Source organism: Oncorhynchus clarkii, chromosome 21, assembly GCF_045791955.1.
Source record: "Oncorhynchus clarkii lewisi isolate Uvic-CL-2024 chromosome 21, UVic_Ocla_1.0, whole genome shotgun sequence".
Lineage (NCBI taxonomy): Eukaryota > Metazoa > Chordata > Actinopteri > Salmoniformes > Salmonidae > Oncorhynchus > Oncorhynchus clarkii.
In genome coordinates this window covers 35,171,274-35,182,700 of record NC_092167.1, presented here as the reverse complement: position 1 = coordinate 35,182,700, position 11,427 = coordinate 35,171,274, and the positions used below count along the sequence as shown (strand labels likewise).

Below are 11,427 nucleotides of genomic sequence, written 5' to 3'. Positions count from 1 at the left end.
TGCATTAGCCCGTCTGTGACAAGCACCGATGAGTTGTGCGTTCCGAGATGCCGTTTTGCACACCACTTTTGTGCTGCACAGTTATTTGCCTGTTTGTGGCCCGTATATTAGCTTGCACTAATCTTTTTTTGTAATTATTTTTCTTTATGTTGTACTATTCAATAAAAAAAGTAGATCTACTTGCAGTGAAGCTGCACAACATCTACATCACATTAGCCATCTTCCAGAGTGACCCAGAGAAGCAACCAGGGTCACTGCCCTAATCAAGGGCACGTTGACAGATCTCCCACAAGGCCAAAAAACAGATCGCTGGTTCGGGTCCCCATCAGCCATCGGCCCAAGCGCCCAACTGCCAGGCGACCAGCCCCCCAGGACCCCCCTCCCATAGTTCCCCGAGAGCTGCCCCTCAACCAACTGAGTGACCCCCCCCTGAAAATGTTTTAATTCCATTCCCCATTTGTTGGGGGGTCGCACCATTCTCTGTAAACCCAAGACGCTGTCGTGTTTGATTCATTACAGAAAGCCTTGGAGATTGTGTGGACTGGAGCTTCCGTGGGGGCATGTCGATACAGTACACACACTGTGTGGGCTGTGGTGCAGTGCAGCCCAGAGAAACCTGTGTGAAAATAACTAAACTCAATCGTTCTATTGCACTACAGACAGCATGCAGCACACGCTCTGGCCACTTGGTCTGCTGGGGGTGTGGCCAGCCAGGCCATCTGTGCAGGGATTACCCAAAGTCCCACAGAGCTCAGGAGCAGACTGCTGCATGAGAATGGAGCCTGTTGTTGTGGTGGGCCGGAACGGTGTTGGGGACTTTTGTCTCTTCGCTGTCACTGTGGAGGGGGTGCCCTGCCCTGGTGGACACTGAGTCCACAGTAACCCTGGTGAGGCCGGACATTGTACTAGGTTGGACTCGGTTCAAGCCCACAACCCCCATCTGTGTGTTACTTTCCCCAGCTACCTCAATGAAACGTCCATCTGTGAGCCTGGGCCAGCCCAGCCACCCCATATGGGAGAGAAGAGGACACTGTCCGCAGTGAGATAGATATGGGAGAGGAGCTGTGATGGTCTTGACCCCGAGCAGCAGGAACGGCTGTTGCTGTTAGAATTCAGAGACAGCTTTGCTCTGAGTGAAGAGGAGGGGGGTCAGATTCTGGTGCAGCACGAGGGGACGCTCGGCCCATCAAGATGCATCCCAGCAATATCCCACTGGCACACCAGGAGACAGCAGACAAGGCCGTTGGAGATGCAGTGGGCAGACTTCATTGAGCCCTCAGGCAGCCCCTGGGCAGCACCAATAGTCATGATTCCTAAGAAGGGGGATAAGCTGAGGTTATGTGCGGACTACAGAATGCGGTAACCAGGAAGGAGTCATACCCTATATCATGTATCGAAGAGTCACTGAACCTGGTTAGGAAGTCCTCCTAGCTCCCTCACTGGACCTCCGCAGTGGTCACTGGCAGGTTCTCCTCTCCCCAGAGCCAAGACTGCTTTCGCCCACCAACAGAGGGCACTGGCAGTTCAAGGTCCTGTGCTTCGGCTTGCGCAACGCTCCAGCTACTTTTGGGCGGTTGATTGATAGGGTGCTGGCTGGCATTCCCTGACAGGAGTGTCTGGTCTACCTCAACAACATCCTGGCCCATGGCAGCTCCTTCCAGTCTGTCCTGGGGGCGCTATGGAGTGTTAGAAAGGGTGGCTGCCGCAGGCCTGAAGCTCCACCCTGAGCAATCCCACTTCATGAGGAGAGAGGTGTCCTTGGGGCACCAAGTGGGGGAAGAGAGAATCAGCACTATGGAGGACAAAGTGTGGGCTGTCCAAGACTGGCCCATTCCCACTAACCAGCAGCAGCTGAAGAGCTTCCTGGTCTCGTACTACAGGGGGTTTGTACGGGGCTTCTCCAGTGTCGCCACTCCCTTGAACCGCCTGCTGCCGAAGGACAGCAGAGTGGCAGGAGGTCTCCAACATCCTCTAGCGTACACTGATCGAGGCCCATGTGCTCACCTCCCCCAAATGTTCCTCCCCCACCTTGGCCTCTGTGGGCATATCACCAGTTCCAGTTGGAGTTATGAAATAAACATACGTGTTGAGTATACAGTATATTATGTCTCATCTAGGTTGAGGGGAATTTGCTAGTGTACTGTATGAGAATCAGAGCCCGATACTACGAATCAGATTTCAGGAGTTCTAGATAACTTTGGTCAACTCTGAGTTCTACTCGGGATAACCAGTACCATGAAATTGGCTCACCTTTTTAGCCAGGTAAAATTTTATGCCAATTAATCGTTCATAAATAACCTGCTTGAGGCAGGCTTACTCGGGGTTAAATCAATTTATCCTGAATATATTGCCTGAGCCGCGACTTGAGGACCAATGAAATCAGATTCCCTCCCTCTTGCAAAGATTTCATCATCCCCTTCATTTGAGGAAGACGACTGATTCAATATTTCATTGATCAAAAGTGTTGTCTGTTAAACAATAGTAATGTTAAAATACCTACACTTTCAGTAATGTCAGAATGCATTTGAAACTTCAACGGTTAAGAGCGTTGGGCCAGTAACCGAAAGGTTGCTGGTTCAGATCCCAGTGCCGACTAGGTGAAATATCTGCCACTGTGCCCTTGAGCAAGACACTTAACCCTAATTGCTCTGGATAAGAGTGTTGCTAAATGACTAAAATGTAAAAACATGTATTATACTTGTCACATGCGCTGAATACTTGTGAGTGTGCGTAGAGTCAGTGCAAGATAGGGTCAATGCATATAGTCTGTGTAACCATTTCATTAAGTATGTAGCAGTCTTATGGCTTGGCCGATGCTCCGGTATCGATTGCCGGACGGTAGCAGAGTGAACGGTCTATGGCTTGGGTGGCTGAAGTCTTTGGCCATTTTTAGTCCTTCCTCTGACACCGCCAGATACAGAGGTCCTGGATGGAAGGGGGCTTGGCCCCAGTGTTGTAATGGGCTGTCCACCCAGTTATTTCTCCTGTTGTCCAGGTTGGAGAGGGCATTGTGAAGTGCATTTGAGATTGCGTAATCTGTGGAACTGTTGGGGCGAAAATTGAAATGGGCTCAGGGTGTCTAGGATGATGGTGTTGATGTGTTATGACCAGCCTTTTCAATAAACTTCATAATTACAGTTGAGTGCTACAGGGCGATGTTCATTTAGGCAGGTTACCTTGGAGTTCTTGGGAACAGGGACAATGGTGGTAACTTGAAACGTGTTGGGATTAACGACTGGGACAAAGAGAGAGTGGAAATGTCAGTGAAGACACTTGCTGGTCTCTGCACATTCTCCAAGAACGCTCACTGGTATTCCGTCTGGCCCGGTGGCCTTGTGAGTTTAAACTTTTTAAAAGCTTTACTTTCATCAGCCACGGAGATTGAGATCCGGTCTAATAGGATTCCACCTTCCTCCCATATTGTCCTTTTGAATGTTTGATGTCTCATCGGAGATCGTAGCGGGCTTTCTTGTAAGCAGTAGCTATAGCCTATAGCAGAGCACCGATATTGCCTGTAATCCATGGTTTTGGTTTGGGTTAGTTCGCATAGTCGCTGTGGGGATGAAGTCATCTATGCACTTATTGATGAAGCCCATGACTGATGTGGTAAACACCTTGATTCTATTGGATGAATCCCAGAACATATTCCAGTCTGTACTAGCAAAACAGTCTTGTAGCCTTGTGTCTGCTTCAACAGACCACTTCTGTATTGAGCGCGTCACTGGTACTTCCTGTTTTGAGATTTTGTCTGTAAACAGGAAGCAGGTAGATAGTCATGGTCGGATTTGCCAAAGGGAGGGTGAGGGAGGGCCTCATCCGCAAGACTCTCCCTACAGGTAACAACACACATGGATGCACGCACACACACTATTTACACACTAACATTCAAATGTTCAGTTCTCTTAACAATTGTGTTTTGTTTCAGGCTGACCATTCAGTGTCCCTACCCTGCCAATGACACCGTCACTGTCTCTATTGAACACCCTGTCAACTCAACGTTTGCCCTCTAATCTCTGCTGCCTATTTAATACACTAGTCTCCAACAGAGGTCAGGGCAGTGGGCAGTATGTGGGTGTGGCGATAGTTGGGATGGGAGCTTTGATTGCTGTTACAGGGAAGATGCTCGGTTGAATGCCCAATAAAACTTGAAAACATGTTTGCAAATTTGTGAAGTTGGTTAAAATCCCAGCTAAATGTATTTCATATAATGAGCCCATTGCCAAGTGAAAATATAACTCTTGACTTGGGGCACTAAACTCACCAAAAAGGCTGCATTTACACAGGCAGCCCAATTTTGATTTTTTGTTTTACAAATCAGATCAGCTCTGAGAATTATCTGATGTGAAAATATCTAATGTGATCGGTCAAAAGACCAATTAGTGGAAAAAAAGATCAGAATTGGGCTGCCTGTGTAAACTCAGACATAGTGAAGGATTATTCTGTACCATGAATATGAAATTACCTAATCTATGGGTTTCACATGACTGGGAATACAGACATGGATCAGTTGGTCACAGATACCTTAGGGGGGTGGATCAGAAAACCAGTCAGTATCTTGTGTGAGCACTATTTGCCTCATGCAGCGCAACACATTTCCTTCACATAGAGTTGATCAGGCTGTTGTCCCACCCCTCTTCAATGGCTGTGCGAAGCTATTGGATATTGGCGAGAACTGGAACACACTGTCATACACATCGATTCAGATCATCCCACACATGCTCAATGGGTGACATGTCTGGTGAGTATGCAGGCCATGGAAGAACTGGGACATTTTCAGCTTCCAGGAATTGTGCACAGATCCTTGCAACATGGGGCTGTGCATTATTATGCTGAAACAGGAGGTGATGGCGGTGGATAAATGGCACTACAACGGGCCTCAGGATCTCATCACGGTATCTCTATGCATTCAAATTGCCATCGATAAAATGCAATTGTGTTCGTTGTCCGTAGCTTATGCCGCCAATACCATAACCCCACCGCCGCCATGGGCACTCTGTTCACAACGTTAACATCAGCAAACCACTCGCCCACAAGACGCCGTGCACAAGGTCTGTGGTTATGAGGTCGGGTGGATGCGGCTTATGGTAGAGAAATGAACATTAAATTCTCTGGCAACAGCTCTGGTGGACATTCTTGCAGTCAGCATGCCAATTGCACTCTCCTTCAAAACTTGAGATATCTGTGGCATTGTGTCGTGTGACAAATTTTAGAGTGGCCTTTTATTGTCCTCAGTACAAGATACATCTGTGTAATGATCAAGCTGTTTAATCAGCTTCTTGATATGCCACAGCTGTCAAGTGAATGGATTATCTTAGAAATGCTCACTAACAGGGATGTAAACAAATTTGTGCACAAAGTTTGATAGAAATAAGCTTTTCGTTCGTATGGAAAATGTCTGGGATATTTTATTTCTGCTCATGAAACATAGAACCAACACTTTACATGATCCGTTTATATTGTTGTTCAGTGGAGATGGAAAACACATCCTAAGAAAGGGGGAAGGAGAGGAGATGAGTAGAGGAATCCACTTCAGACTATTTAGCTGCGCCCCTAGGCTCTGGCAAGCTGGCCAACCATGTGACCCAATTAGCTAATTAATTACCTCAATCACAGCACCACCCCCATATAAAAGTGCCAGAGAACATGCTACTTATCAACTGTTGTTTTGTCTAGTATATTGTCAGTACGTGATAGTTGATGTTGTGTTAACTAGCAGGTGTAGTTTACTAGCTGTTCCTAGCTAGGGTTAGACACTTCTACGGAGCAATGGCTTTCGGGTGTTGGGTGGGGTAAGTTTGGTGGTGGGCTTAAATGTTTTGAATAAGTGATTTGAATAAGTGTTTTGACGCTGGCAACCTTTATTGACCTGTGCTATTGTTTTTCTTACAGAGTAGTTGTACTCCTGTCTGTATGGCCTAGTGTAAGATGTTCTGACCTTCCAAGAGGTAAGAAACTTAAATTTAGTCAGATTAGCCTTTATACAAGCTATAGAACACTGGTATGACTTGTTGGTCAGAATCGTATAGCTTCCACCCTTCAGATTCTCACCTTGTGTGTCTTTTTTTTTATAGGGGCCGTTGAGACTGCATGCCGGGATCGATACCTGTTGGTAACAACCCAACTCTCATTTGCTGGGAACAAACCTCGCTTTGAAGCGGTTGGTAAGTAGGCTTTTAACCTTAATTCTGATGCAAAATGGGCCTGAAACCAGGCTTGGTCAGCTTATGAACCTGGCATCTTAACATGTCTTGGCCAGGGTTTGGTAGCTGGTGCTGACAGGAAGTCTCTCCCTGCAGTATATTTCAGTCTCTCACTGTGCCTGTTGGAACACTTAAGAATAAACTGATTTTTATTTAGTACTCGACTTGAGCATATTCAAATCATTTGATTTGACCCAGTGCTTTACCCTTATCTAGATGCTGACGGCGTTCACCCCATCACTAAGCAGTATGGGTCAGAGTGTGGCTACATGTTCAGTATCCTCCCTCTGCCTGGCCATGCTGAACTCAGAGCCTCCTACTTCTCCTGCCACACTGACAACCAGGTTCATATATTTTCTGTGCATTGTGGTCTTTTCAAAGCCACAACCCATGGGCACACTCGTTAAATCAACATTTCAATTACATTGAACCAATGTGGAGTAGCCATTGAGTTGATATCTGTGCATATGGGAAGGGCTTTTAAACTATATTTTCTAGTTAAATTACTACCAGGTATCTCAGTTGAAGGTCTTGTTTTTGTATCTTAGGACGATGAGGTGTTCACTTTTAGCTTTAACTTGATCACAATTGATGCAAATGGAGTGGAAGCCACCTACTCTGTGACTGCAACCTGCTCCCTCCCTCTACCCTGGTCCCCCAGAGAAGTCAGCTGTGAGGAGAACTATATGGAGGTACTGATGCATGGCTCTAGACTGTATCCAGGGCTCGTGGAGGTGGGCTTGTGTATTTTTATAGGAGAGTGTTATGTTACCCTGTAGGTGTCAATGAGGAGTGACGTTTCCTGTCTGTCTGGTACAACGGATGCCTGGACTGCTGCCCTTGCTAAAGTAAGCTAAAGGCTATTTGGCAAATTATCAATTAGATGAGCCCCACCAGTTTGTCCCCAATACCACCATGCATGCCCTGTCTCTTGTTCCCCATCAGGCCCACAGCTCTGCCACGTCTACCTGGCAGGTGATGTTCCAGCAGGGGGGGCAGCAGCTGATTCCCATGTCATTCTCAGAGGCTCGGGAGCTGGGCTACGTGTTCCACTTCACCCAGGGGAGACTGGTGTTCCGCTCACCCTACACACCACGGTCTGTCATGGGGTCTGTCTCCATGGTGAGGATTTAAATGTCCTGTTCAATGGCTTCCTTTATCTTGGTTGTCTTCAGGCTTGCTTAATCTGACATTAACGACCTAGACTGGTGGCTGTATTCCAAGAGGGTTTTACATTGCGTAATGTTTAAAACCAGGGTTATGCAGGGTGGGAAGGAAGCCACTTATTTAGACTACTGAAATGCCCCTTTTGCACTGTTGGCAAGTACACTAAATCCATTCTTCAATTCCAGATCAATGGTTCAGTGGTGGAGGTGGTCCATCCCATACTGTTCTCCAGGCAGAGATGGGTGGTTATGATGGTGGACTGGATTGTTGCGTGCAGCACTAGTAAGTTCCAGTGCAATATCAGGTTCCACATAATCAAGGATCAGACCTGATTGTCCTAAGCAATAGTGATGGCTCAGTTAAGCAAATAATACTTTCACCTATGAAGTTATTTCAGATCTGTGACATGTTTTGATCACTCAGTTGCAGAGGAAGAATTGCTCACAGGGTCTTAACACTTGTAATCTCTTTCCAGATGAAGGGATGTATGATGGGGCGGGGCTGGTCTGGCAGACCCCCACTCTACTGTCCCCGCTGGTCTCTGGCCTCTCTGGGTTGGAGAGCATCAAGATCTCAATGGGGGTGGATGGGCAGCTCCTGGATGAGCCCATCCCAGCAGAGCGAGGCTACAGCCTGGACATCAGTGACACCACTGTCCAGATCAGCATCCCCTTCAATGCTGCCGGAGGATACAGAAAAGTTAGTAGCTTACTAGGCCGGCATCTGACCTTTCACATGCAGACGCTTACCTTGTATTCTGATGCAGAGAAGCTGCAAATGGCTTCAGTCACTCATGTCCTCTGTACACCTTGAATATTCTACTTTGTACCATATAACCTAATGGCAGATGCTTCATAACGGTTTCAACTCTTCCAGAGCTTTGTGATGGGCAACATGTACCGTGAGTTCTATGTGGTCCATCTCTACTATGAACAAATCTTTCTTGATGACTGTGGTGTGGAGACCAGACTCCGCCTCCACAGGCCCATGAACACACCCCTTCTGATCCAGCACCTCTCCATCATTAACCGTAAGTTCTACTAGCCTATCCGAAGTGGCTCTTCAGCTCCATGGTCATAATTGCTAATGACACTTGTTACCCCCCCCCAACCACAGAAACGGTCCTTGAGGATCGTGTGTTTACTGTTTACCTGGGGAACCTCTCCTACGATGTTGACCTGGTGGCTGTGACGCTCAATGGTCACAACTTCACCATACTAGAGGCGAATAAAAGTGGCCTCGTCATAACCATGGTCCCCCAGCCCAATAGTACCCTACATGCCTACATTCTCAGGGTGCCATTTGAGGATGCCGTTGTTCACAAGCTGGTAAAGAGAGACTTATTTTTATTCTCTAATGAACTACTGGTTTTTCTCAGTATTTCCTCATGGCTTCTTGATAAGGGAATTTACGTTTGAAGTAGTAAGAGAATCTGAATGACATTAAGAGTTATGACTGAAGTATTTCACCCTACTAGTTACAGAAGCTGAGATGATGTGTTTAGACGCAATACTAGAATATTGTGAGAGAGTGGGAACATTGTGTTTGTGTGATAAAGAGGAACTGACAACACATGTGTTAGTACTGTGAAACCAAGGACAGGAGAAAGTCCCCCCCCCCCCCCCTCCCCCCAGGGAGGAACAGATGCACTTGTAGGAGTTATATAGAAGGCTGTGTGCATTATAGGTTTATTAGCACCTTCTCGTGAATAAAGGATTTCCTTTTGCATAAGCTGAGTCTTTTCCTATTTATTAAACCCAGGGTCTTACAAACCTTGGGAATTGGTCAAAGCTTGCTTGTAGTTATAATCATTGGGATAGAAAATTCTCATGACACTTCTCATTGGAGCACATCCAAGGTTCCTCAACATTTTCCAATGGGTTTTGGGGACCTCAGATTCACCCCTAATATGTGGCTGTAAGATTTTGTTTCTCAATGAGTGTTCATATCCATAGTACTCTCCAGAGGGGCTTCTTCAGTTCTCGATGGACATCAACTACACATTGGTCATCCTGCCTCAAGAGGAGCCCTTCTACTACCTGGCCTCAGTCGTGGCTCAGTTCAATGATGTCTGTAAGTTGACTTGAACTTCAGTAAGAGACCTAGGATGGAATGCTATTTCTCAAGATGGTCTTCCCGAGCCTTCTGGTTCTGACCACTGCCTAACGTGGATGCAGCCAAGCGATCTACCACTGTTTACCCCTGATGTCATCTTGGCACTATTGACTAAACTATTGGGCCGACCTTCTCTTCGTCAGTTCCTCCGGTCTTCAAAGGCGTCTGCAATGAGAAAAGCATCAGTTTCCAGATGGACCATAAGCCATTTGACTACCTGTGGGAGGTGGGTGTTGGCCCCTACATTCTGTCAACAAATCTGGCAGCCAAGCGGGGCTACATCATGCAGAATGACAGCAAGAGTCTGACCCTGGAAGTGCCCCTCTTCTCTGTTGGCTACACTTATAAGGTGAGATGCTAATTGGTCAAGCGCTTAAATTGGCTTGTCGTTGGCTCAAGTAGGAGTTATAATTATTTAAAATGTACCTGCTCTTTTTTTTCCCCCAGGACATCAATTTGAAGCAGTTCTACGGCTCATTTGAAATTCACTCACGACTTCCCAAGACCTTGGAGGTCAAGAGTTCCTTGGCCAAAGCTTGTCTCTTCCAGACTACTGAGGTCATAGGTAACTACTAGTGCCTCATCTTTGCCTGCAACATAATTTATTGCCTGACTGTTTAGTGTTGATAATTCACTTTGTTCTAGCCCAGCTCTAACACAACTTTCTCTAGTGTGTTCCACTGAAGGGGTGGTGACAGTGGTTACTGATGTGACTCTGGCCATCCCTGGAGCTGAACCCAACGGAACCTTTCTCCTGGACTCCACCTGCAGGCCTCAAGAGACGGATGACACCAGGGTGCTCTTTAGCTTTGGACTCCACACCTGTGGTACCAGGGTCCAGGTATAACTGTCCAACCCATACAGTTTGAATTGTTCAAATGATCAAGTGACTGGCCCTACCAGTGACTACTTCAAATAAGGTTGTCAGCATCTAATCTGGTAACCCAGAACTCATCTAGCTTAGTTTGTTCAGCTGCATGACTTAGTTCTGGTTACATATGTCTGAATTTGCCCAATCCTGATGCGTCCAAATAAACGCCTGAACTACTGCTGTTATCAAGGCATCCCGTCATTGGTTCAGGCGCAGAATCGGTCCACGAGATCAGTAATCCTCCATCTCAAACCGTCAGCATACAGGCTGAATATTTAAATTAATATTCAGACTTTGACTGACAGGCGTCTATATTTCTCATGAGGCCTAACAAGGGAACAACAATTTCATTTTTAGACATGGCTTGCAACAGTTTGATATTCAATGAATCATGTTCAGGCTTGTGATGTCGCTTGTCATCTAGGTTGACCATCAGCATGTTACCTACGAAAATGATATCGACGTTGAGCACAAGGGCCAATCTGTGAACGCACCAGTCAAAACCAGGGATACTGCCTCTGTGTACGTGACTTCACTGATAATCTACTACCTCATTGGTTGAATTAAAAATATTTACGTCAGTCATTAACTCCCACTACAGGCACTTGTGGCTTTAATGTTCAGTTCTCTTTTTAGGGTGACAGTTCGGTGTGTCTATCCACTGAGTGACCTATACAAGCTGTTTGCATATTGGCGGTTTGAGGCAGACTCTCCAGGAGTCGGCACCATCTTGACTAGAGTTCCTGTAAAAAGTAAGTGTGGTAGTTGTGCAGCTAATGAGGGTGGTAAAACTGCTACAGCTGTTTACACCTGGCTCTCTGTCCAATCATAGCCTTTCAGCCCACCTTTCCACCCACTACCAGAAGACCGTTGACCTCCACAACTACTTCCAACACAGGCCTTAGTCCTGGGAGGGAAATGCCTGGCATCAACCCTAGGGCTAAATATGTCAAAGTCTTCAGCTGGCAAATGAACCAGCCTAAAGGAACCACTTAGGCCCAGACCCCAGTCACTCCATACAATGGTATGAGATGGAGAGATCTATTCTACACGTCATATTCCTAGATGAGATCT

The 11,427-nt window shown here is 46.6% G+C and overlaps 1 protein-coding gene across 1 annotated transcript; it reads left to right on the top strand.

Annotated features, from left to right (window-relative positions):
• Positions 1 to 1,644: 1,644 nt before the first annotated feature.
• Positions 1,645 to 11,349, top strand: LOC139379213 (uncharacterized). Its single transcript, XM_071122024.1, has 17 exons — positions 1,645 to 1,957; positions 6,072 to 6,161; positions 6,417 to 6,544; positions 6,749 to 6,892; positions 6,980 to 7,048; positions 7,146 to 7,322; positions 7,553 to 7,649; positions 7,843 to 8,066; positions 8,244 to 8,397; positions 8,484 to 8,695; positions 9,323 to 9,440; positions 9,626 to 9,831; positions 9,930 to 10,047; positions 10,154 to 10,323; positions 10,778 to 10,837; positions 10,955 to 11,105; positions 11,186 to 11,349. The coding sequence occupies exons 1-17, from the start codon at positions 1,645 to 1,647 to the stop codon at positions 11,347 to 11,349; spliced, it is 2,595 nt and encodes an 864-aa protein (XP_070978125.1).
• The last annotated feature ends 78 nt before the right edge of the window (positions 11,350 to 11,427 follow it).